At 43.7% G+C, this 27563-nt stretch overlaps 1 protein-coding gene across 4 annotated transcripts; it reads left to right on the forward strand.

The window, feature by feature from the left end:
* The first annotated feature begins 175 nt into the window (after positions 1-175).
* TMEM248 (transmembrane protein 248) lies at positions 176-27563 on the forward strand. 4 transcript variants are annotated; one of them, XM_072752779.1, is made up of 7 exons: positions 176-589; positions 15733-15909; positions 19297-19582; positions 20976-21126; positions 22416-22599; positions 24170-24313; positions 24859-27563. In XM_072752779.1, exons 2-7 carry the CDS (start codon positions 15751-15753, stop codon positions 24877-24879), a joined length of 945 nt encoding a protein of 314 aa, XP_072608880.1. In that variant the 5' UTR covers positions 176-589; positions 15733-15750; the 3' UTR covers positions 24880-27563. The 4 variants fall into 4 exon arrangements, with proteins under 4 accessions (XP_072608880.1, XP_072608878.1, XP_025873267.1 ...); XM_072752777.1 differs by having other exon boundaries at positions 382-663; XM_026017482.2 differs by lacking the exon at positions 176-589 and adding an exon at positions 795-1404.

Here is a 27563-nt window from a genome sequence, read left to right on the forward strand (position 1 = left end):
CCACAGGCCTGCACGGCGGCGGGTGCGCGCCCCCTCACAGCCAGCACGCGCACACGTCCACAGGCCTGCACGGCGGCGGGTGCACACCCCCTCACAGCCAGCACGCGCACGCGTCCACAGGCGTGCACGGCGGCGGGTGCGCGCCCCCTCACAGCCAGCACGCGCACGCGTCCACAGGCCTGCACGGCGGCGCGCGGGGGCACACACGCGCACTCGACGCGATGCCATCCTCACACCGCGCTCACACTCGCACACACGCGCGCGCGCCCGGCACGCGCCCCACGTCTACGCGCACAGCCCTCGCAGTCACACGCCGGCCCCCCACGTGACCCAGCCAGGGGGCGTGGACTCGCCCGCTCGCGGCTGCGGAAGCTTGTCCCGGCCGCGCCGCCGTCGGACGCCAGGTGTCGGAGGTCGCGGCGGCGTTGGCGGTGGCGTTTTTTCCTACCCGGAAACCACGGCAGCCGGAGCCCGGGACGAGTCTGTCGCCACGGCGTGAGCCGGACTGGCCTGTGGGCCTCGCCTGGGCCCCGCGGAGACGATGGTGCCGAGCGGCCCCGGGCCCGCCGCGCGCCGCCGCGAGTGAGCTGTGAGCGGCCGCGGGCGTCCGCCGAGCAGCTGGCCGGGCCGGGCCCGGGGCGCGCCGCTGCCCACCGGGGCGGGGTGAGCCGGGGCGGGGTGAGCTGAGCCGGGCGGGCGCCGGGAGCCGGCCGCGCTGGGTGGGGGCGGACTCTGGCGGGCTGTCCCCGTCCCCGGCGCCCCCGGGGGCCGCAGCCCCCGCCCCCGCCCCGGCCCTCGCCGCTGGGGGCGTCGCTCCGCGCTGGCCGGGCCTGGCCTGCGCCGCCGGCCTGGGCCTGGTCGCCCGCCGCCCGCCGCCCTCGAGATGGCCGGGCCTCCACCTACGGGCCTGCGGCCTGGGTAACTGGGACTTGGCCCGCGGAACATGTGGTCGTTTGCCCTCTTTGAGTTTGGGTCGTGTTCGCGTCGCTTCTCCGTCCTCAGAGGGCGGTGGGGGAGAGACGTCTGTGCGGAAACTTGAGAGAGCGTTTTTGTGTGCGTGGAAGTTGGTGAAGACCCAGAGAGGAGCGGTTTAGGAGCTCCACTCGTATTTTAACAAAACAAGCTGAGGAGTGGCTTCAGGGTCATCTAGAGGCACGTAGTTTTGCTTCTCTTGATGAGCACCGTTAGGAATAAAAACAAGCCTGTTGTGCCGTCTTGAATTGTGTGAACGCCGTGACGGGGAACAGCCGGTGAGGGGCCTTCGCTCAAGAACCCGGTGCCCGCGGTTTTGTTGCCGACCAGCGGCGCAGCCCTCGCTCAGCGATGAATGGGGAGCTGCTCTGCAGCCTGCTTCGAGGCCGGAGATCGTGGCTCCTCCCGACCCGCTACTTTCCTGCCTCGAAGGTGGGCCGCTGTGGGAGGCAGTGGGAGGACGAATTCCAGCGCTGGAATTTGATTAATTTGATGACGAATATTTAATAAATTGTTTTGACCCGAAAGCTCCCGGTTAGATTGGGGTCTGAGCGTCTGTCTCCCGTCTGTATATGGAATTGCGCAAAGGGTAAGAACACCTTCCAGCTTCCTCATTTAAGAAAGGGAAATAGACCTGTTGTGTAGCTGAGACGTACTTCATGACTCCAAACATGTTTGCTCTCCTGGATAAGGAGGCCGTTGTGTTGACTTCCTAGTGGAGGTGCGGGAAGAATTTCTCTGTTCTGATTGAGATCGCCTGGAAGGGGGGCTGCCCCCCACGCCTGGGTACTGAGATCCCCAAATGCTGATCAAGCACACACCTCTGTTTGGGCTGTAGCTGCAGCTGCTACAGGAAGAGAGGCAAGAACTTAATGCAAATACAGTTTTTCTTGCAGGGAACTTACTTAGAAAAAGCAATAGGTTATAAAAAGTGGCAGGATGTAATTGCCATATGGAGATAAAACTATTAGGGTTGTTTTGTTTTTTAAAAGATTTCACTTATTTATTCGTGAAAGACAGAGAAAGAGAAAAGCAGAGACAGAGGCAGAGGGAGAAGCAGGCTCCCTGCGGGGAGCCCAAAGCAGGACTGGCTCCAGGGTCAGGACCCTAGCGGAAGGCAGCCGCTCAACTGCTGAGCCACCCAGGCGTTCCTTATTAGGGGTTTTGTTATGATTAGGCTTCATAAAGGAAGTGGCTTTGAGGTGGACCTCAGCTCAGCATCTGGAGGATTTGGGTCTTTGAGAATTAACTGGGAAATGAAAAAGCCAGGCTCAGTTGGTGGGACAGCACTTAGTTAGGTAGCTGGACAATAGGAGCCTAGAATCATTGTCAGTAGTCAGTTAAGGGTTAAATACTTTTCTTGTTTGCTTGCTTGCTTTCTTGCTTGTTGTTAGATTGAGTTATTTGAGAGAGAGTGAGAGCGAGTGGGGGGCAGGAGAAGAGGGAGAGCGAGAGCGAGTCCTCAAGATTCCCTGCTGAGTGCAGAGCCCAACTCAGGGTTCTGTCCCAGGACCCTGGACCCTGAGATCATCTGAAACTGAAATAGTCGGAGGCTTAACCCACTGAGCCCCAAGCAGCAGTTAAATGCTTTTCTAAGAAAAAGCATAGGCTACCCAGTCTGGCTTCTGGTAGATTTCTGGGTTCTAAAGAATTGTTTTCATTTGATCGGTTTCTTTTGTTCTGCTCTGCAGCCAGTGACAAAAAGCAGTGCTTAACTTATTTTAAGGACTGTGAAAAAGAGGCTGATTGTGATTTCTGTCTAGTATTAACGATCAGGAAATTTGGTGTCTGCAAGTTGTTTTTGTGCTTGTGTTTAGTTTGGGAGAACACAGCTCGTGTGGTCTCTGCCACTCTGGCTGCAGCCAAGTGATGGGTGGCAAGATCTTTAGCCAGTTCCTAAGTGTTTTTACTGACATTTAGTTCACTTCCCAGACATGTGCATTTTTTCTACCCAGTATTGTCCAAGAACCTTTGAAGCCATTCAAATAGGATGCCATGTCATTGCTCTGCAACATTATGACTAGTCTCAGGACCTCACTGGCTTAACTTTTTAATGCTTCTTTTAGACTCTTCTTCCGTTTTTTTTTTTAAGTTTTTATTTTTATTTTTATTTATTTATGATAGTCACACAGAGAGAGAGAGAGAGAGAGAGAGAGAGAGAGAGAGAAGCAGAAACATAGGCAGAGGGAGAAGCAGGCTCCATGCACCGGAGCTCGACGTGGGATTCGATCCCGGGTCTCCAGGATCGTGCCCTGGGCCAAAGGCAGGCGCCAAAACGCTGCGCCACCCAGGGATCCCTCTTCTTCTGTTTCTACCCATTGCTGTGTCTCCTCGTTAAGGACAAACATCTGAAAAAGAGTGGTTTTAATAGGGGCCGTGGTTTAGTGGTTAGTATAAGGCCGTGGTTAGTATAAGGATGGGCCTGTCTGCAGGATGTTTTTGTCAATAACATACTGCAGAATTCTGTTGCCATGTAAGAGGGCTTTTTATTTTTTATTTCTGTTTTTAAGAGGGCTTTTTAAAAAGCAATTTACTATGACATTTCTGTTAAAATGAAAAAAAAAAAAAAAGAAAAAGGATATGTGGAATTTAAGAAACAAATGATCATAGTGGAAAAAAAGAGACAAACCAAGCAAGAATCTTAATTATAGAGAACTGATGGTTACCAGAGGGACGATGGGTGGGGGGATGGGTTAAGTAGAAGATGGGGATTAAGGAGGGCCCTGTTTGTGATGAGCACCGGGTGATATATCTTAAGTGTTGAATCACTAAATTGTACACCCAAAACTAATATTACTATATCTTAACTAAAATTTAAATAAAACTGTTAAAATGAGGGATCCCTGGGTGGCGCAGCGGTTTGGCGCCTGCCTTTGGCCCAGGGTGCTATCCTGGAGACCCGGGATCGAATCCCACGTCGGGCTCCCGGTGCATGGAGCCTGCTTCTCCCTCTGCCTATGTCTCTGCCCCTCTCTCTCTTTCTCTCTCTCTCTATCATAAATAAAAAAAAAATTAAAAAAAATAAAAATGTTAAAATGAGCTCAGTATTATAGTGATAAAAAAGGAAATGGAGGAAAGAGAGTTTTTAGCAAATTAATTTTTCATTTTGGATTTATTTTGATATAGAAATCTTTAAATTATCTTTCCCGCAGTACAAATTGAATAAATTTGACAAGAGGTCTGAGGTTTGTGTATAATTACGGACCTAAGTGTAGTCCTGGGGACTATAACAACCTTTGGTGATGACACAAAATATGGTCATTTGCCCGTTGGACTTTTATGCTGTTTGGCTAAAAGTGCTGTTTTCACAACATCTCCCAGTCTTTACACTGAATTTGGCTGTTATAATTTCATATTGAATGTTTAGTGTTGATTTAATCTTGTTATCACTCATGATTTATTTTTTTTTAATATCTGTTAAGTAAACTCCCAGGTCATTAAACGTTAACCTCGGGGTACTTTTAATTTGGTTTTTAAGATGGTCAGCAGTTTAAAAAAATTAAAGAACAAAGATAAATTATTTTCCATTTCCGAACTGTGGTGAATTAATTTTTTAAAAAAGGGAGGGGGGCATGTTCGAAGTTACCGTGATTTTATATTATGACTTTGGAAATGGAGCCATGCATTCATTAATTATAAGTGAGTAGAAATACAGTTTGAGTCTGAATTTTGGAAATAAGTCTGGTTACAAATGTGATTATGTCAGCCCATGTTTCTTTCTTTTTTGTTTTTATTTGAGTGTTAGTGTTGCAAATGCACTATTACCAATGAAAACTCTATGCTTCTTGTTGTAATTTCTCTTTTTATCATTTAAACTTGAGTTCTTGTGAAAGTCTTTTCTACACTGGATTGTATTAGCTTGAGAAACAACTCATTGACCGAAGATTCTACTCATCTTTGCTTTACACTCTAATTGATGAGAGTTGAGATATGAATTGCCTTGCTTAAGGAGATGGAAAATAGGTTAACTGTCTTAAACTTCAAAAAAAATCTTGTGTTTTTATTGAAGGCCACGACTAAAAACACTTTATATATCTATGGCATATGAAAATTTTGTTTGTTTCTTTTTTTTTCAACTTGGCGTTGGACTTGAAACGTATTTATCAACCCTGGTATTTATTATGCTTGATGACACAGCTTTTGGGGTCGGATGAATTAAGTCAGAGTCTGTCTCTGCCACTTATTACCTTGCACAAATTACTTAACCTCTTTTGACTCCGTTTCCTCTTCCATAAAATCAGGATAGGAGTATCCACCTAGCAGTCTTGTGAGGATTAAAGAGTATGATGTTTGTAAAGCACTTGGCATGGTGCCTGGGACAGGGCATATTTTAAGTAGTAGCTGTTAAAAATGATACTCTCTCCTTAGCCCTTTGTAGTCTGGTTTCTGCCTTCATCACATCACCTTAGTGAAAGGGCTTTTGCTTTTATCACTACTGATGTTTTTTTTTTTTTTTTTTAAAGATTTTATTTATTTATTCATGAGAGACACAGAAAGAGAGGCAGAGACACAGGCCGAGGAAGGAGAAGCAAGCTCCATGCGGGAAGCCTGATGTGGGACTCGATCCCGGGAATCCGGGATCAGGCCCTGAGCCGAAGGCAAACGCTCAACTGCTGAGCCACCCAGGGGTCCCAACTATTGATGTCTTAATTGCAAAATTGTATGGATACTCTGGTTTTATCTCATTTGATGGGGAGTTGACTAGGGTTGACTCTTATCCAAACCCGTCTCATTTATTGGGAGGCAGTAGTGTGCTTAGTGGTTAATGTGCTGCCTCTGGAGGCTGAGTGGATTTGATTTCAGGTTCATTTACTCCTGTATGACCTTGGTTAAGTTAGCTCACTTCCTTAGGCATTAATTTTCTCGTCTGAAATATAGATGTCGTAAATAAGGATCGTATACAATATGTGCAAAATTCCTAGAACGGTGTGCCTCTTTTATAAAAAGTGGACAGTATAATGTTAGATGTTCTTGTTAAGCACCTGCTCCGTGTCAGGCAGTGCCTGATGTAGGGGGAGCGCAGAGACATGGAAATGGGAGGCAACGTGAGCAGGATACATTAGGCTTTCAGTTGGGCTGAAGAAGGCAGTGTCCATGTGGCTGGAGCAACAGCTGCTTGTGAGAAACATTTACCAGGTGGGAACCAAGACTGGTGCCTGTGGGAGAGACTCGGGGATGGCTATGGCTGCCAGTGGTCACGGGGTAGATGGCTATGTCTTATCATGAGGAGGAGCTGATCTGAACGTTGTATAAGTTTTGACCTTGTTGCCCCAAGGTACCTGTGGGTTGGCTAGGTTGAGAGCTTAAGTAGGTGGATATTTGGATCTGGGGTGGGAGACAAATGTAGAAAATTGACAGGAAGCTGTGACTGAGTGTGTCTGCCTAGAGCAGAGGCCCAGCCATGAGTTCCGGCGGGGGATGGGGGTGTGTGTGGTGGTGAGGTGGTGGTGGGGGGGCAGTAGCTCTAGAAGAAGAATGAGAAGGAAAGGGTGGCCAGGTGAGCAAAAGGAAAGCCTGGAGAATGAGGCCCTGGAGGTGGAAGACGTGACCCTCTGTGTCCAACACTGCAGGGAGGTGAGTTAAGGACTGCAATTCTGATTTTGGCTTTAGCATCTGTGACCTCACTGGAGACCTGGAAGTTTTCCTTTGTTGTCTTCATCATGACTACATTTTTTTTTTTTTTTTTTTTGCCTCTCTGAAGGCCTGTTCTGTCTACACTCAGGAAGAAGGATGGTAGCTGAGTGCTTGAGATTGCCCAGAGTTTTTTTGATCCCAGCAAGTGCCCTCATCTCTTCTAAGTGTTCGATTAATGGTGTCACATCCATTAATGCTCAGGATATTTGAGAACTGCTACTTTAATTTTTACATTCAAAGTGAGCCCCTCTCCCACATCCAGGTGAGTTCCTGCTGTTCTTTTAGCGCAAGAACAGTGTATTTCCTGGGGTGGGCATACAGGACAGGCTCTCCAAACTTCCCCTTTCATTGTCCCTGTGTCCCTTCCCTCCCCCAGTCTCTTCCAAACTTTGAAAAGGACATGACTTTATAGGAGAACTTTAAGAAATTTCCCATTTAGCCTTAGGCCGAAAATCCGGTTTAAGATGAACAGTGGTTTTGTTGTTCATGTAAAGTGAACTTTTTGGTTTGGGTCACAGTTAGTGGTTTAGCTGATCTTAAATTCTAGTTATAGATTGCAGTTTTATTTTTTTATTATTATTTTTTAAGATTTTATTTATTCATGAGAGAGAGAGAGAGAGAGAGAGGCAGAGACACAGGCAGAGGGAGAAGCAGGCTCCACGCAGGGAGCCCGATGTGGGACTCGATCCTCCGTCTCGAGGATCACGCCCTGGGCTGAAGGCGGCGCTAAACCACTGGGCCACCCAGGCTGCCCTAGATTGCAGTTTTAAACATGGGCGGGTAGCTCTGTGGTATACTTGGAGAGAGGGAGACCCTGCGAAAGGGCTTATTATCTGGCACAAGCAGTGTTAGCTTCCTTTCTTTCTAAAAAAAATACTAAACCATGTTACAAAGTTGCATATTTTGGTTGCAGTCACAGTGTCAATTTCCTCACTGTCTCTGGTCCCTTTTATTTGAAGCAGTGGTGTTCACCTGTTGCCTATCTCTAATCCCTGTTCTTCCATTTGATTTCCCTCTGCTGGACTGTGGTTTTAGAGGTCACCAGAGATCTTGCCAGGTGGAGGATAATGCAAGCTCAGTTTCACCTGAGTACTTTATAAGTACTCTGAGAGACTCGGAGATCTTTTCTCGCTCCTGATTCACTTCTCAATACCTCCTCTTTCTCGAAGCTTTTCTCTCTTGCCTCACAAGACTTACCTTACCATCCTGGGCACCTCTGTGGCTCATGGTCACCTCTTCCCCTCTGTGGTCTCCCCCTGTGCACCACTTGCCTTGGGAGCACACAGTACGGGGTTGTCTGGAGGAACCTCACCTAAATATTCTTTGTTATTTTATTCATGGGTTTTTCATAGATCCCTCTGAGTACAAATCAGTGCAAGTTAAGCTTTGTCTTTCTTTAGCACCCAGGTATATTGGAGGACCATCCTGTTTCCTGTGTTTTTTTCTAGTTTGGTTTAAGAAAATTGTTACTTATCCTATTTATCACCTTTATTATTATTATTATTATTATTTTTTTTTTTTAAGGATTTATTTAAGAGAGAGAGAGAGAGCACAAGCAGGAGGGGTGGGGGGGGGAGAGAGAGTCTCAGGCAGATTCTGCATGGAGTGCAGAGCCCAACAAGGGGCTCAAGATCCCACAATCCTGAGATCGTGATGTGAGCTAAAACCAAGAGTTGAATGCTTAACCGACTGTGCCACCCAGGCACCCCAATCACTTTTATTAATGAAGAAAGTGAATATAATTACAATTTAATGAAGTTTTATTTTGGCCGCAAGACCAGCTGGATCTATCAAAGATATTCATATTTATACATTTTATTGTAGGAAACTATTACAAAGGGAATGTATACTTATGGAAACTTTTTTATTTTTTTATTTTTATTTTTTTAATTTTTATTTATTTATGATAGTCACACAGAGAGAGAGAGAGAGAGAGAGAGGCAGAGACATAGGCAGAGGGAGAAGCAGGCTCCATGCACCGGGAGTCTGATGTGGGATTCGATTCCAGGTCTCCAGGATCGCGCCCTGGGCCAAAGGCAGGCGCCAAACTGCTGTGCCACCCAGGGATCCCGGAAATTTTTTAAAAAGGGAAAGAAGATATATGTAATCTCACCAGCTAGAGAAAACCACCACTGTTTACATTTCGAGGTTATGTTATTTGCCTTATTTCCTATATGGGTGCTCGTATACACACATGCTCTAAAGAACCCTGAAGAGCCTCATTCTGTGTGTGTTATTGTAGATCCTGTGTGTTTAATGACAGTAGTGTTTCTTCTTAGGATGTGTCATACTGTAACCATTGCCCTGCTGTTGTTGGATATCCAGTTTTTTGGGTTTTTTTTCCTTTATTATTTTAAATAGTCCTGAGATAACTATCTTAGGTTAAATCTCTGTTTTCCAGCATTAAGTTTTTTCTCAGGTGAAGTTTTATTTTTATTTTTATTTATTTATTTATTTTTTAAGATTTTATTTATTTATTCATGATAGTCACACAGAGAGAGACAGAGAGGCAGAGACACAGGCAGAGGGAGAAGCAGGCTCCATGCAGGGAGCCCGACGTGGGGTTCGATCCTGGGTCTCCAGGATCACGCCCTGGGCCAATGGCAGGCTCCAAACCGCTGCGCCACCCAGGGATCCCTCAGGTGAAGTTTTAGAAGTCAACTAGCAGAGTAGAAGGGTGCTGGGTTCTAATGCTTCTTGATATGTGTGGCCAAATTCATCTCTAGAAAGTTTTAATAGCCCTTTTTCTCTCCCCTTTTAAAGTAACTGGTGTTTTTCCTAACTTGTGGTTTATTTGAGGTAAATTTCTGATAATCTTAGTATTGCCTTTTGCCTGCTTTAATTGCCATCTAATGTTTAGTGTTGTCATTGAACTAATCGCAGAGCTCTAGGTACTTTGTCAATAGACTTTAATCACGTGCTCGTGAAATTGCTTCTTGGCTCTGCTCTGGGTTTCTTAAATCTCTGGACTTTTCCAGGGGGCAGCGTCACAGCCCTGGTGGTTTCTCTCTTTATCTTTGTGAAAGTCTCTAATTGAAGTTGGGATAAATTTAGGGGAGGGGGCCAGATAGTATGCTTTCTCTCTACTTTTCCTCTTCTACAGAACTCAATTTAATCTTTAATTAAAAGTAACATTTACTATAGCGAAGATTACAGAAATTTTCTTGTAATTCTTTGCAGAGGAAATGAATTTGTGTAGCTTTTGTTAATTTCACATTTGAAAGTGCTTTTGAATGGTAGGAATTTTAAGTTTGAAATATTTTGATTTTTAATTGTTTTATTAAAAAATAAAAAGCTTGAGGTCACAGGTAGTGGCTTAGCAGATCTTAAAATCTGCTAAATTTAAGATCTGCTAAATTTAGATTTAGCAGTCAGCGGCTCAGTCGGTAAAGCGTCTGACTCTTGATTTTGGCTCAGTTTATGATCTCAGTCCTGAGATTAAGTCCTGTGTTGGGCTCTGGGCTGGGTGTGGAGGCTGCTTGGGATTCTCTCTCTGCTCCTTCCCTGCTCATGCATGTACACGCACGTTCTCCCTTAAAATAAAAAGATAAATAACAAAATAAAGCTTTTACTTTTAAGTGAATACAATTGGCCTCCTTTGGAACTTTCTCTAATTAAAAGAGTTGTGTTGACATTATTTGCCAATTTGTAGGTACCTATGTTTACCTTCTGGTGTGACATGGTTTTAATGACTTAGTTTTCTCTAGAAGTGAACTTATTTTAGATTTTTCTGCTTTTATAGATGTTTCATAATTGTAGTTCCAGATGTTTATTTTTACATATGATTCAGATTTTGTTTTCTTAGTAAACTCTATATAAACATATAGAAGAGGCTCATAACTTTATTATTTTTTTAAGATTTTATTTATTCATGAGAGACAGAGACACAGGCAGAGGGAGAAGCAGGCTCCACGCAAGGAGCCGATGTGGGACTCGATCTCGGGACTCCAGGATCACACCCTGGGCGGAAGGCAGGCACTAAACCACTGGAGGCTCGTAACTTTAAATAAATGTATGGAACTCTGCTGTTGATGTTTTGCTTCTGAATCTTATGACTCTTAAGTAATATCATTTCTAGGTTTTTATTTTATTTTTTTTAAGAAAGACACAAGTTTTGGGGTTTTTTTTTTGTATTTTTTTTTTTATTGGAGTTCAATTTGCCAACATATAGTATAACACCCAGTGCTCATCCTGTCAAGTGCCCCCCTCAGTGCCCATCACCCAGTCACCCCATCCCCCCGTCCACCTCCCCTTCCAATACCCCTTGTTCATTCCCAGAGTTAGGAGTCTCTCATGTTCTGTCTCCCTCTCTGGTATATTTCCCACTCATTTTCTCTCCTTTCCCCTTTATTCCCTTTCACTATTTTTTATATTCCCCAAATTAATGAGACCATATAATGTTTGTCCTTCTCCGATTGACTTACTTCATTCAGCATAATACCCTCCAGTTCCTTCCACGTCGAAGCAAATGGTGGGTGTTTGTTGTTTCTTTCTTTCTTATTTTTTTTTATTTGTTGTTTCTAATGGCTGAGTAATATTCCATTGTATATATATACACCACATCTTCTTTATCCATTCATCTTTCGATGGACACCAACGAGGCTCCTTCCACAGTTTGGCTATTGTGGACATTGCTGCTAGAAACGTTGGGGTGCAGGTGCCTAGGTCTTTCAGTGCATCTGTATCTTTGGGGTAAATCCCCAGCAGTACAATTGCTGGGCCATAGGGCAGTTCTATTTTTAACTCTTTGAGGAACCTCCACACAGTTTTCCAGAGTGGCTGCACCAGTTCACATTCCTATCAACAGTGCAAGAAGGTTCCCCTTTCTTCACATCCTCTCCAACATTTGTAGTTTCCAAGAAACAAGTTTTTATTATTATTATTTTTTTATTTTTATTTTTATTTTTTTAATTAATTTTTATTGGTGTTCAATTTACCAACATACAGAAAAACACCCAGTGCTCATCCCGTCAAGTGTCCACCTCAGTGCCCGTCACCCATTCCCCTCCAACACCCGCCCTCCTCCCCCCTTCCACCACCCCTAGTTCGTTTCCCCGAGTAAGAAACAAGTTTTTAAAAGCAGTTTTAGGGTCACAGCAAAATTGAGAGGAAGGTGCAGAGATTTCCTATAAAACACTGTGTCCCCACACTTTCACAGTCTTCCCAGTTGTCAGCATCCTCTGCCGGAGTGATACATTAGTTAAAGTTGTAAAAATAAAACATACCTTGACACATCACTATCATTCCGAGTCCACATTAAGGCTCATTTTTGGTGTTGTATATTCTGGGGGTTGGACAATTTTATAGTGACATCTACCATTGTAGTATCATACTGAGTATTTCCACTGCCCTAAAAATCTTCTGTGCTGCACCTGTTCATCACTACCTCCCATCCCGCCCCACAACCTCTATTCTTTTTACTGGCTCCATTGTTTTGCCTTTTCTAAAACGTCATATACTTGGAATTATATACAGTATGTGGCCTTTTCAGATTGGCTTCTTTCATGTGGTAATATACATTTAAGCCCCACCCCCTTCATGGCTTGATAGCTCATTTCCTTTTACCTTTTTATTATTATTAAAGATTTATATATTTGTTTGTTTTGTTTATTTATTTATTTATTTCAGAGGGAGAAGCAGAGTCCCTGCAGGGAACCCTGATGAGAGACTTGATCCTGGAACCCGGGATCACTCCCTGAGCCAAAGGCAGACATTCAACCGCTGAGCCACCCAGGCACCCCTAGCTCATTTCTTTTTAGTGGCAAATCCTATATTCTGTTGTTAGGATATACCACAATTTATCCATTCATCTACCGAAAGATAGCTAGGTTGTTTCCAAATTGTGGCAATTTTGAATAATACTTCTATATACATCCATGTGCAGATTTTTGTGTGGACATAAGTTTTTTAAGGGCTGGATAGGGGCAGAGGAAGAGAGAATCCCAAGCAGGCTTCATACCCAGGAGGGAGCCTGACTTGGGGCTTGACTCAGGACCTGGAGATCATGACCTTAGCCAAAATCAAGAGTTGGATGCTTAACCGACTGAGCCACTCCAGTGCCCTTGGGTGGATATAAGTTTTAAACTCCTTTGGGCAAATACCAAGCAGTGCAGTTGTTGGATCTTACGGTTCGGAGTATGTTTTAGTTTTGTAAGAAATCACCAAACTGTCTTCTGGGGGCTTGTACCAGTTTGCGTTTCTCCCAGCAGTGAATGAGAGTTCCTGTTGCTCCACATCCTTCTTGGTATTTGGTATTGTCAGTGTTCTAGGTTTTGGCCATTCTAGCAAATGTAGTGGTATTACACTGTTGTTTTATTATTTTTTTTAAGATTTTATTTATTTATTCATGAGAGACAGAGAGAGAGGCAGGGACACAGGCAGAGGGAGAAGCAGGCTCCATGCAGGGAGCCTGATGTGGGACTCCATCCTGGGTCCCCAGGACCACGCCCTGGGCTGAAGGCAGGCGCTAAACGGCTGAGCCATCCAGAGATCCCCTACATTGTTGTTTTAATTTGTATTTCCTGTTGACCTATGATGTGGGGGTATCTTTTTGTATCAGTCACCAAAGGCCATGTATTATGATTCCATTCATTTGACAGGTTTGGAATAGGCAAATTTGTAGAGACAAGGTATATTAGCGGTTGCCTTCGTGCTGGAGAGAATAGGGGGTTATTGCTAGAGAGTATGGGGTTTCTTTACGAGATACAATGTTTGAAAATTGATTATAGTGAAGGTTGCCAAATTCTATGAATTGTATATGTTGAATGGATGAATTGTGTGGTATGTGATTATATATCAATAAAGCTGTTTTAAAAATTCAAGAACCTTTTGTATGGAGAAAGATACCATAAACTATATAAAAAGAAATCCACCGACTTGAAGAAGTTACATGTAAAAAACTGGAAAAGCCTTAGTATCCGGAATATAAAAAGAACTCCTGAACGTTAATAAGACATAGACAAGCATCTTAACTAGTAAGTGGCCAAAGATTCAGGCGGTTTACTTAGGAAGAACCTAAATGGCTGATAAAGAAACTCAGTTTGAGGGAGATGCAATTTAAAATAATATAACATTTCACATCGATCTTGTTGGTCCAAATCAATAAGATTTGCTTTAGATTATCAAGTGTTGGTATGAATGTTGGGAAATGGAGCAAGCCTTTTCATTGCTGGTAGGACTTTCTTGGAGAGCTGCCTGACATGACCAGGTTAGGTTGCCGATGGGCCCACCCTGTGACCTAGAGCCACTCTTGTGCCTGCTGCAGGGCCTTGGTGAGGAAACTGGGAAGAACCTTGCTGGGCTCCTCCGTCCAGGAAAACAGTTGTATACTATATAGCAGGTAAATTCAGTAGATTGATCTACATAGTTCAGAGATAAAACTCAGAAACAGAATGTTGAGTGAAAGTAGCACAAGGGTATACTCAATATATCATTTTCTACAAGTTTCCATATGCAATACCAGTAACTGTATCTGGACATATATAGAGAGAGCTGTCTGTGGTAAGCACAAAACATGCATGGATGTTGCTCTGGGAAGAATACAAAGGATATTATTTTCCATTTCACAGGACACTTGTAAGGATGAAGGAATACACAGCCTGGCTTATTGCAAGTGGTTGCTATTAGTTCTTAGAGGGTGTTGATGAACGTTTTCCCTCTTAAATTTAAAAGTTGTTACAGGGACACCCGGGGGGCTCAGCGGTTGAGCATCTGCCTTTGGCTCGGTGTGATCCCGGGGTCCTGGGATCGAGTCCGGCATCAGGCTCCCTGCATGGAGCCTGCTTCTCCCTCTACCTCTCTGCCTTTCGCTCTGTGTCTCTCATGAATAAATAAATAAAACCTTTGAAAAAAAATTGTTACAGATATTTTTTAGTTGCTTTTTTTTTTTTAGTGTTATAATCTGTTCATATAGATAATTGCTCATATGTGTCAGCTCCTGTTCTAGGGGCTGGGGACCAGAGCTATAGCAGTGAAGAAGATTGGAAAAATTTCTGCTGTCATAGAGCTCAGAAACCAGGGATGAGAAACAGCAAACAAGTAGAAAATTGGTTGTATTCTTGACTGGCACTAACCAGTATGAAAGAATTAAAGCAGAATGCTGAGAGGTAGGGGCTGAGGGTAGTCAGGGAAGGCCTCTCTGAGGAGTTGACTGTTGAGTGGAAACCTGCATTTTAAGAAGAGCCAGCACATGGAAATTTTGGGGCAATGCCTTCATGTAGAACATGTCCAAAAATCCTAAAAGGAATAAAATACTTAGGAATACATTTGGCAAAAAAAGTGTAAACATATGTTTTGAAAGCTACAAACTGGTTGGAATAAATTAGAGAAAATTGAAAAAATGGGAAGGTTCTCAGACTGGAAGACAGTATTGTTAAGAAGGCAGTATTCCTCAAACTGATCTATAGATTCAGTACAGTCCCCGTGCAAGTCCCAGCTGACTTCCTTGCAGACCATGACAAGTTGGTCCTAGAAAATAGCAAGGCCAGTGTGGCCAGAGCCCAGTGAGGGAGAACGGGAAGTTGCTGGACATGTAGTCGTTGAGCTGGTGGGGCTTCTGGGTCCTGAAACCCTGTGGGCTGTGATGGAGCTGTCCTTAGTCCTATCCTAGGTACTACGGGAAGCCTGCGGTGGGCTTTAAGCAGGGGAATGGTACAATTAAGCGTTTATCACGTGTCTTTCTGTGCCAATTGCTGGGATGGGTGTGAGGGCAGCAGTGAACAGGACAGAACCCTTCAGTGGTAGGAAATGAGAACACCCTCGCTTTCCTTCTGTACATGTTAGCATCATTTGTGGCCCAAGACGGACCTACCTCAGCATTATCTTAAGTGGAAATATCAAGTGCTATTATAATAGTCTTTATGGAAACAGCAAGTGTTCATTGTAGAATAATTAGAAGATTTAAATGGAAAGAGGGAAATGCATAGCTTTTAAGATCTTACCACTTTGGCATAGTGACAGTTCACATTTTGTGTTTTTTCCTTTGTCTTTGGAGTGGTTTAAACGTTTCTCAAGTTCAGTGGTGAGTGACCTCATCACCCCCCAGCGCCATTAAAGGAAACAACTGTAGGGATCGTAGGGTTTCTATGGGGAAGTCAATCCGTAAGTCTAATGATTAATCCCTTTCAGGTGGAGCTGATCAGAATAATGTTCAGCATCAACCCCCTGGAGAACCTGAAGCTGTACATCAGCAGCCGGCCTCCCCTCGTGGTCTTTATGATCAGTGTCAGCGCCATGGCAATAGCTTTCCTGACCTTGGGCTATTTCTTCAAAATCAAGGAGATTAAGTCACCGGAAATGGCAGAGGTATGTAGGTTCTCCATTCTCTCAGGCTGGCCAGACCTTGACAGTCAGAGAATACCCTTGGGCGCTCCACACACCTTTCTTTCTAACCTAGTGAAAAAGCAAGCATTTTTTTCAGAATCTTTTGTCTTCCATCTCCCTGTGACTCTCTTTGTTAGTATCTGGTCAGACAAGCAATGTTGCCAGTTTCAGACTTTCAGTAATGAAATAATGTATTTTGGAAAGTTTATTTGTAAATTGTGTCAAGAACATAGAGAACTAACATATTTGCTATTATTAAATTAATAAATTATAAATTTATTATTAAAGTCTTAAGTTAGCTAATTGCTATTTTTAAAAACCGTAGACATTTGTTTTCTTGAAGCCATATGTCTTCATGGAGGTTTTTTTTTTTTTTTTCTTCATGGAGTTTTATTAGCTGTACCAATATGATAGTTTTATCATTGCCTGAGAAGGAATACTAAAGAAATAGAAAGCTCAATCTTATTTCCACATATATTTGTCTTTTTTTAATAAGCTGAACTTCAGTTACCTACAACCTTGCCTTCTAGATTTTACATTGTGGTCAATTTAAGTAAATTATTAGGGTATTGCTAATGTAGGGAATGATAATGTACCTATTAATAATAGGTAATAACATTAAAAATGTACCTATTAATAAATGTATTTTACATGTTAGAAATTATGCTGAATTAATGATATGGTAAAGTTACTTGTGGGCACAGTTTCTTTTAGGACAAGTGAGTTCCTGCCTTAGATTCCTGGAGTGCCTTCTCTTATCCTTTTTCTTCTTGGTTGTGTGCCTCAGTGGGAGTGGGAATGGGGGTGGAGATTGAGATCACACTGTTCCTGCACTGTGTGTGCCTTGTCCCTGAGGGGAGGGTGCTACTCAGTGTCAGGGGGATCAGGGCTTTCTCTGTGGTATTCTGAATCCTAGAATACCTTGGCAGGAGGGACCACCTTCACGAGTGAACTCTCTCACACAGTTTAAGTAACGAGCTTTAGCTACTTCTGCCATGAAACCCTTTTAAAGAGTTTCTAACCAAGAAACATACTGGCTGGCTCAGTTCTCCCTCTTTTCTGACTCTGCCTGAATCTTTAAAGGCTGTACAAATAGGCTGCTGCACCCACATTAGGACTGGAAATGAATATTCTAGTCACAACCAGGGCTCTGCAGCATCCTGGCATTGCTTTCCCTTAGAGCCCAAGGCCATGTTGAACACTTGGCCAAGGCAAGTGATTAAGAAGTAACTTGGATAATTAGTCCTTAATAGTCAAAATGCGGCCTTGACATTGGCTTCAGCTGACTGTCCAGAATGGACTTGAGGTCGCCAGGAAAGCAGCACCAAGCTGCTGCAGAACTCTAGTTATGATTAACTTAGTGATTTTATTTTCAAATGAGGATCTTAGGAATATGGGAAAAGCTTGGGGCTGTGAATCAAGAAACTTAATCCTGCTTCTGCTTTCAACTGTGGAATTAGGGGATCCATAAAGTTGCTCTGGGCCTCAGTTCTCTCATGTCTGGAATCTGAAGGGATCCGAGACTAGAATGTTCATTTCCAAACCTAATGTTTTTGAGTAGTCTAAGTTTGTGGGATTGGGGAGAACCATAATTTGGTATATCTAGTTGCAGTCTTACTAAATGCCATACACATCGATGCTTTAAAGGTAGACTCTCTTGGGCAGCCCCGGTGGTGCAGCGGTTTGGCGCCACCTGCAGCCTGGGGTGTGATCCTGGAGACCCGGGATCGAGTCCCACGTTGGGCTCCCTGCGTGGAGCCTGCTTCTCCCTCTGCCTGTGTCTCTACCTCTCAGTCTCTCTCTCTCTCTCTCTCTGAATAAAATAAATAAATCTTTAAAAAAAAGAAAAAAGGTAGACTCTCTTGATTACTTGAGGGTTGCTCAGATGGCTGTTTTTTTGTTTTTTTAATGCAGCAAGGAAAGGGTTTTTTCAAGAGGTAGCCTGATAAGGGGATGGGAGATTGAGCCTCAGATCCATCTCCCTGAAGGAAGGCCAGGGATACCTCGTAGCATTTTTAGTCAAGGCTGGTGTAAAGTAATTGGGAATGTGACTTGGTTTGTCTTCACATTTGGCAACTTTTTGGAGATTAATGTTGCATGGAGAAAGAAGTTAATGTGACAGCCTAGGCTAGTTTGTGGTTGCCATTTCAGCCTGACTTCATCTCTGTGTTTCTGTGAAAATTAAATTAAAATAGAACTAGGTGGGTACTTTACTATGTTGCTTTCAGGTTAATCATGACATTATCAGTCTTATGTGTTTTTAAAATTGCTTATGATTTAAACCATCAAGACAGATATTAAGATATGCCTGAAAACATCTTTTCTCGTCCTTTTTGAAACTTTTCCTAAGGTGGTTATGTTCCAAAGTCCATGACAAGAGAGAAAATGGACCACGTGAACATTGGTATTGACTGCACTTTTAAATTCTGAGAGAGTAAGATGTATAGAACTGACCTTTTGAGGAATTATTTTAAGGCAGCCTTATTTATTTATCTGTTTTTAGTTTTATTTATTTAATCTCGGCACCCAGCGTGGGGCTCAAACTCAGGACTCCCACCGAGATCAAGAGTCACATGCTTTTCCAACTGAGCCAGCTGGGTGCTCCAACGCAGCCTTATTTAAAATAACGAACATGGGGCGCCTGGCTGGTTCAGTCAGTGAAGTGGGCAACTTGATCTCAGGGTTGTGAGTTTGAGTGCCATTCCACGTTGTGCTCAAAATAAAATCTTTTAAAAAATAAAAAATAATCATAACTGCTTAGGAGTTTGGATTAATGCTTTTAATGTTTTACTACTTTGAGTCAAGCTTTGTTTTTAAGTTTGGTTCTCAAGCTAGATCATTTTCTGTAAGTATAATATGCTATTTTGGGTTTGTTTTGTTTTTTTTTTTTACACATTTTCTTGAATAAGTAGGTTTAATCTCCTACTTTATTTAATATCTCATACTAGTGAATAGTTCACATTTTAGATTGTGAATATGCGAGTGGTTTGGAAAACCAGCACTATTTTTTTTTTTTTTAATTTTTATTTATTTATGATAGTCACAGAGAGAGAGAGAGAGACGCAGAGACACAGGCAGAGGGAGAAGCAGGCTCCATGCACCGGGAGCCTGATGTGGGATTTGATCCCGGGTCTCCAGGATCGCGCCCTGGGCCAAAGGCAGGCGCCAAACCGCTGCGCCACCCAGGGATCCCGAAAACCAGCACTATTATACCAATGCAAGAAGATGCTGATGGCTATATTGTCATTGTTATTTTCAGTGATTAACTCTGTGGCCCTGTGACACTACCCAGAGGTCATGGCTGTAGGGTGCGGTGGCGGCGCTTTTAGACTGCTCACACTCATTTCCTTCTGTTTCATTATACTGCAGGATTGGAATACATTTCTGCTGCGGTTTAACGATTTGGACTTATGTGTATCAGAGAACGAAACATTGAAGCACCTCACAAATGACACCACGACTCCGGAGAGCACAGTGACCAGTGGGCAGGCCAGAGTGTCCACCCAGTCCCCGCAGGCCCTGGAGGACTCAGGCCCAGTGAACATCTCAGTTGCGATCACCCTAACCTTGGACCCACTGAAACCCTTTGGAGGGTACTCTCGCAACGTCACTCATCTGTACTCGACCATTTTAGGGCATCAGATTGGACTTTCAGGTATGTGAGTAGAGCCATTTTCCTTTCAGATTTTCTTTGGCAGCAACTCTTTTGAAGGCAGAGTATTAGTAGAGTAGTATGTGGTTTTCACTCATCAGATTATTTTTACTTTTACATACTCCTTTTTTGTTGAGTTTGAACTACATGAAGTCAAGAAGGAACGTTCTGTGTCTACCACATCTTCACGTAGAGTGCTTTGTATATAGTGAGTTCTCAGTAAAAGCAACTAAAAAGAGACTTTAAGGCCTAGCTCTGGTTTTAATACTTACAAACACAAATTTTTTATTCTGGTTTTCATCTTGGAGTTTTCAATACATACTACAAATATTGTTACTGTTCTACAGAGTTTTGAATGCCCACATTAGCTCAGCACTGTGCTAGCTGCTGCGAAGATCTATAAAGAAAGCCTAAGATTTGTCCAATTAGAATTTTAAGATTATGGAAGAGAAAAGGATAATGTGAGTTAATTTATCAAACACAATAGTTCCTGGTACAAAAGAAATTCTACATTAAGTGCTTGTTAATTGAGTAATGTTAAAAATAAATATCTAAACATTGAATACTGCCCTTTGACCAGTAGTGCCCTCTGACCATGACAGACTGTCAGTGATTCAAGAGAATGCTGAGAAAGTAATGGAAGCTGCAGTAATTAGGAAAGGCTTCATATGGAGCCTTGGACCTTGAAGAATAATTTCTGGTCCTTTGTTACCAAAAGCCTCTTAAAGTCCGTAGAGGAACTTAGGAGTGCCTGGCATTGTCCTGATGGCTTTTACAGGTGAGATTTGTTCCCACAGGAAAGAGGCAAGGGTGACTTCTGGGTAGCAGACGGACCTTTTCCTTCTGCTGTGGTGTTAGAGCACCTTGGTTTTTGGTGAAGCTTCTTAATCCCTCGCCAGTTCCCTGACCTGAAAAGTCTTGTTAGACCCTCTGATCCTTGAGTCTGCCCCTATCTGAAAGGGGAACAGTAATGCTTCTTTGGTCATGTTTGTGGGATAGTGGTACGTTTTATGTGAAATGATACATATAAGAAACAATTTGAAAACGGCATGAGTGCTAAACAGTACAAGTGCTAAAACAGCAATGATAATAACTCACCCAGCCCCCAGCTTTCCGCCTTGGGCACTGTGGGTCCTTGTTGCCCTGCGTCTCCAGGTCCAGGCTAACAGCAGACCCCATCTGTTTGCCACACTATGGCTCTCCCAGGTGAGCAGGCCTCAGAGTCCCACTCAGAACTCCTGTTCCTGAAATCCCACAAAGGCAGACATCTCACTTTGGGCTGATAGGGGGTCCTGGGTGGGTTTGATTCCAGGATTCATTGAAATCCTGGGTATAATAAATATATGAGTTCTTACCTTTATTTACCAACCCCTTCCCCCACATTTCTCTTTCATAGGCAGAGAAGCCCATGAGGAGATAAACATTACCTTTACCCTGCCTACAGCTTGGAGCTCAGATGACTGTGCGCTTCATGGCCACTGTGAGCAGGTGGTGTTCACTGCCTGCATGACCCTCACAGCCAACCCTGGGGTGTTCCCTGTCACTGTGTAAGTGTTTTCTTTAGCCTAGCGGGTGCATGTCAGAAGCTCCATTTACCATGACTATGACTGGGGTGCTTCAGCAGGTTCTCAGGATGGCTTGCAGTAAAGTACTTTGTAGAATTCTCATAGCCAGACCTGTCTATGGATTACTTAAGTTGAATTTAGAATCTTAAAGGTAGGGATCCCTGAGTGGCGCAGCGGTTTGGCGCCTGCCTTTGGCCCAGGGCGCGATCCTGGAGATCCGGGATCGAATCCCACATCAGGCTCCCGGCGCATGGAGCCTGCTTCTCCCTCTGCCTGTGTCTCTGCCTCTCTCTCTTTCTCTCTGTATGACTATCATAAATAAATAAAATAAAAAAAAATTAAAAAAAAAAAAAGGAATCTGAAAGGTAGAGCTTCACATGTAAGTCCCGGCGGGTACTAATTCTATAATGATAATTACCCTGGGGGGCACCTTTGTGGCTCAGTTTATTGAGCATCCAACTCTTGATTTCAGCTCAGGTCTTGATCTCAGGGTCATGAGATGAAGCCCCACGTAGGGCTCCGCACTGGGCGTGGAGTCTGCTTGAGATTTTCCCTCTCTCTCTGCCCCTGCCCCTTCCCATATATACATGTGTGGGCTCTGTCACTCTCTCTCTCTCTCTCTTTTTTTTTTTTTTTTTTTAGATTTTATTTATTTATTCATGAGAGACACACAGAGAGAGGCAGAGACACAGGACACAGGCAGAGGGAGAAGCAGGTTCCATGCAGGGAGCCCGACACAGGACTTGATCCCGGGTCCCCAGGACCACACCCTGAGCCGAAGGCAGCGCTAAACTGCTGAGCCACCCAGGCTGCCCTGTCACTCTCTCAAAAAAAAAACAAAAAAAGAGTTTGAGATTTATCTGTTCTAGACACTTAGAGATTTGTAGGACAAGATCAGATAAGGTAAATATTATTTGCTGTTGGTTATAATATCTGATGGAGAAGTTTGTATATAAAACTTCCAGTTGTGACTAAGAATTTAGATAATTTATAAAAATGGGCTTAAAAGGAATTCTCTCTTTGGCTACATCATAGGCAAGGGAACCATGGGTGTGGATGCCTATTTCTTATTCTGTTAACGGATTTATTACATTAAAGAAAAAAAAAATCTGACCTAAAACTATAATGGTGTTCATCTTAAGGAAATGTATGTCTCTGATTTCTCTTTTCCTCACCTGTGGCTGTGCTCAGTGTTGCGCCAGGGCTGTGGAGGAGACCCAGGTAAGGTCTCAGGCTACTGAGCGTGAGTCTTTTCTTCTCTTCCTCTGCAGACAGCCACCACACTGTGTTCCTGACACTTACAGCAACGCTACGCTCTGGTACAAGATCTTCACAACTGCCAGAGATGCCAACACAAAATACGCTCAAGATTACAATCCTTTCTGGTGTTATAAGGGGGCCATTGGAAAAGTCTATCATGCTTTAAATCCCAAGCTTACAGTTATTGTTCCAGACGTAAGTGAGAAGAATAGTGTGTGTGTGTGTGTCTGTTTGTCTGTCTTCCTGTATCTGAGAACTGTTAGTATAGGTCCTCTTTACCTCCTTGTGTTAGCTTAGCCCATGCCATGCTAGATTTCCAGTTGGGCTAGGAGACTAGGTGGAGTAGTGGAGGCTTAGAAAAATATGCCACCATTTTAGTTTAAGTAAACTCTGCCTGTGTTCTTCATTTTCTGTGTTGGCCATCAGTAGTGATATTTGTCAAGCAGCCATCCTGTGCCTGACTCATCAGGGTCACGAGGGATGCTCGCACCATCTACTCATTGGGACAGACACTCGGGGAGTATTTGGCTAGTGCCAATATGAGCAGTAAATAGTTTGGAATTCAGAAAGGTAGAAGTAAATCAGAGGAGATGAGTCTTTGGTTAGATATTGAGGGCTGGTGGGGACGCCTGGGTAGTTCGATGGTTTAGCGCCTCCCTTTGGCCCAGGTCGTGATCCTGGGATCTGGGATTGAGTCCCACATCGGACTTCCTGCAGGGAGCCTGCTTCTCCCTCTGCCTGTGTCTCTGCTTCTCTCTCTCTCTGTGTCTCATGAATTTAAAAAAAAAAAAAAAAAAAAAAAGATACTGAGGACTGGATAGGATTTTACTTAATAAGGAGGAAGACACCATAATCTGGACCAGTAGTTGAAGGGCTCATTTAGCTTCCTGCTTAGACTTGAACCCACTTTTAACAGACTGCACAGATTTTTGTAAATGTCCTTACTTCTGTTCCTGACAGTATGTGTTAGGTAGATTTCTTTTCTTTTTGCCTGATTCTTTTCTCTTCCATCTATTTAGTTTTGGCATTTGGTAGGCTAGGAGCCTGCAGGAATGAACAATGATCAGGCTGGATGCTGGGCAGATGCCAGGGCCCAGAAGTCCATTTGTTCCTCACTGAGGTGCTTAGACTTTCTGCATTTGGGCTGTATGGTCTTAGTAAAGCAGTGTGTTAGGAAGACTGGGCTGCCTATCTGATGATGTGTTTATGGGATGGAGCCCAAGGCTGATGTTTCAAGGCCTGAAGGTGTGTGAAGGAAAAGGAATGGAAGCATGCCGGACACAGTGCCTGGCGGGCCTGGTGACTGACCTCATGTGGCAGGTCAGAGAGGAGGGAAAGGCAAAGGAAGGAAGCTGCCCATGGGGAGAGGCCTTCTTGGTGGAGGAGTAGCGAAGGAACACAGGCTTGGCTGTTAGCCTTGTGACCTGAGAGCAAGGATGGAAGAGAAAGGTAGGAGGAGTTAAAGCCTCTGGGTCTCTGGGGTATCTGGGGCTTCCCGGGGGCTGGGTATTCTTGGGCAGTGGGAATGCAGAAGCCAGGGCAGAGGGTCATGTTAGGAAGGAGTGGGTGGTCCCAGGAACACCTTCTTGATTTCAATCCAGCTTTAATAGTTGAGACGACCAAAAGAGAAACCTCTCTCATTCCAGTTTAAGAGTTAATGTTGAGGCAAGTCTGGAGGTTATGAGAAACCTTGTTTCTAGAAACCTAGCATTAAAATCTTCCAGTAACTCAGTGCAGATGTGTCTGGTTTATTCTCTTTATTCAGGATGACCGTTCATTAATAAATTTGCATCTCATGCACACCAGTTACTTCCTCTTCGTGATGGTGATAACAATGTTTTGCTATGCGGTTATCAAAGGCAGACCCAGCAAATTGCGTCAGAGCAATCCTGACTTTTGTCCTGAGAAGGTGAGCCGTGGAGGGGGGCTGGCCCAGCAATTTGCTGGACATTTCTGGAGACAGCAAGTCCTGCTTAGTCCTTATTCTGTTTACTGCTGGTGGGACCTTTCCTCCAGAGAAAATGGGTCTGCCCTCAGCCTAAATCATGGTGTTGGACCTTGAGCCACACCCATGCCCTAGCTGGTTTGAGGTACTGACTGCGAATTGTTCTCCGAGTCCTATTGGAGAGCAGCGGTCCCCGAGGACTGCTTCCCCTCTATCAGCTTGAGAAATCATCACATAGAAAACTGACCATGGTTCCAAAACTGTGACCTCTGTCTCAGCATGGTGGTTCCACTAGATTGGCCGCTTCCTGCAGGAGACTTGAGATTTATGTTCATTCCCTGTTAAGCGAGATTGTTTTCTCAAGGATTAGTAATTCCTCTGCCTGATTGATGCATGCCATATGGCTCCCTGCTGTTTGGTTGGAGACCCGAACCTACTAAGGGTGCTGGTGGGGCTGAGTTACCTGGGCCTTGCTGTGTGATGAAATCGCTCATCTTGTTCTCTCTTAGGTGGCTTTGGCTGATGCCTAATCCCACAACTGCCTGTTTTCTAAGAGAGACTGAGAGAACCATAATCATTGCCTGCTGAACTCAGCCTGGGCCTGGACACTCTGTGAATATATTATCTTGCAATGTTGGGTTATTCCAGCCAAAGACATTTCAAGTGCCTGTAACTGATTTGTATATATTTATAAAAATCTATTCAGAAATTGGTCCAATGATGCACGTGCTTCGCACTGGGTGCAGCCAGAACCCTTCAGCCTCACCTGTGGACTTGGTGTGATGATCTTGCACAACGCCAGCAAGGATTGTGATCTCCCTGCTGCGGAGCAGACCATGCCGTCTTCACCAAGGTCACAGGGGCATTTCATTGCTAGGCGGGGTTGAGGTTTGCTTTGGTTCTTGTTTCAGCCCGATATGTACAGAATGTTCAAAACAGTCTGCACCTTTGATGTGATATTGCATTTCCAAAGCCACCAATCCATTTTGTGGATTTTATGTGTCTGTGGCTTTAATAATCATGGTAACAACAATAATCCCTTTTTCTCCGTTTTGCTTGCAAGGAAACATGCCTATCTTTCTTAGTTTTTTGTTTTTTTTTCTTTGAGAAGAAAAGTAAAATAGTCACATTTTAATACTACTCTAGTTAGGACAGACTTGTGCTTTTATCTTGAGTAAAAAGTTAACTATTGAAAATCACCTACACAGTAAAGATCTAAGTTTCATTTTCCACATGGATGGTGAGGAACCTGGTCTTGTCTGAGTTGAGTTGGGACAGGATGTTCACTGTCTTTTCTCTCTGTCCCTTCCCTCTGTTATAAAAGTTAAAGCAGCACCCTCACTCCAAAGAGCTTAAAAATTAAGTAAATGGCTCTTGAGTAGAGTAGAAATTAGCTGTTCTGTTTTCTGGAATGCAGACGGCAGAATGGAAACAGAAAGATGACTTAGTTTAATACTTGTGCAGAGTTTCTTGTCTTCTTTGAAGAGGGAGTGGATTTTCTTTCTTCCTTTTACTTTTTGCATATATTTTTATGCAATGAACATATCTCCAGAAGGACATGGGCAACTGGCAGATCAGTAACATGAAACGGTGCCTGTGAAATTGGAAGGAAAGCAGTTCTGATCTGCCATGTTTGAGGAAAACCAAAAGCATTTTTCTTTCCTGTGGCATTTGGATGATCTAGATCCTTTATCCCTTTTCCCTTCTAATCCAGTTTCATGTAAAAAAAAAACCAAACTACATTACCTTTTCTAGTCCTTTCTTGTTACTATATTTTTTCCTAATAGCGCTTTGCCTTAACAATTCATTGTCATTACTGACTTCTGTGTTCTCCCAAGCAATGTTGTAGAGCAGAAGCGCAATTAAAACCTTGGACGTGACCGTCAGCACTTCTCTTCTTCAACTTCAGGTCTGGAGTCTGCTCCAAATTAGAATCAGTCCTGCAGCCTGAGACAGTTGGCCTAGAACATGTGATCCCAGGCATTCGTGAATGGAAAACAGTTGTGGGCTCTTACTGAAGACTGTTAAAATAATCACTGTAGTAACTTAATATGTTAATAACCCCCCCTTTTTTCATTTTGGTACATTTCAAGCACAGTAATCATACTTGTCTCTCCAGTTTTTTAATGAGTTGCTTACATGATGCGTGGCTAACCTGTTCATTTAGTTTTCTCTTTAGAGACTTTGAGGCTTTTATGAGACAAGATGGAGAAAAAGCAATTTAGCTTGGCCTTTAGAAACATCAGTATCATTAAGACCAACAGATTTTCGGTTAAGCTGCTACCGAATTAAAGTCCCAGTGAAGTGGAGTTAAAGGGATAGATTTATAACTGGCAGAGTAACAGAGAAGGAGAAAGGTGACAAAAGTCAATTTCACTGGTTTGTTCAATCCAGCTTGTTGCTAATATTAATTACCCTTGTTTTAATTACAGGGAATAGCTGGAATCTGTAGCCAGGGGAGGAAGGACTCTGTTAGGCATGAGGGAAGGAAGTGCCAAAAATGCCTGGACAGTATGACTTGTCATGAGGCCAGGATACACACTTTAAAATCCAGCATTCAGTCTGTCTAGCAGGTAATTCTCAAAGATCTTTATGGAAACCCAGAGTCAGGCAGGCATATAAAGGATGGTGGCCATGGACATGAGTGAAGAGGTCTAGGAACTGAAGAGACTCCCGTGGAATCTCAGGAAGTCCAGAGTCCTGTTCACATCCGGGCACTTGCAGACAAGGCCCAGTCCTCTGCCACATCCTGCTGGGGGACCTCAGGATAAGAAAAGCATCCCATCTGGGGCCCATGTGCCATTCTGAGTGACCCTGCACAGGACCCCCTGGCGCGTCCTCAGGCATCTTGGACTGGAGGTCCAATAAAAGGTTAGCAACTTACTATTAAATGGTTGTTTCAGATCATATTGATCTCTTTCCTTTTTCCTTTTGTCCTTTCACTGTATGACTTGAATCAGTTTTGATTCTATTTGTAAGTTTTTCTCGTTACTAGGCGCCTGCATTTCGGTTGCATTTTCTTTGGCAGTATGTAGGGATTCAGCATCCTGGTTTTCAACCCTCCTGCAGGCACTGTGGGGTTACGAGGGCCAGCGGACCCACCTCACTTACCTTGCTGCATGATGGTCAGTAGCTGATCTGTTATGGCATTCACTCCCAGATTAATTTTCTGTGTTTGAAATATGTGCTTTACAGAATAAAACCTCTGAATTTA

Source organism: Vulpes vulpes, chromosome 3, assembly GCF_048418805.1.
Source record: "Vulpes vulpes isolate BD-2025 chromosome 3, VulVul3, whole genome shotgun sequence".
NCBI classification, from domain to species: Eukaryota; Metazoa; Chordata; class Mammalia; order Carnivora; family Canidae; genus Vulpes; species Vulpes vulpes.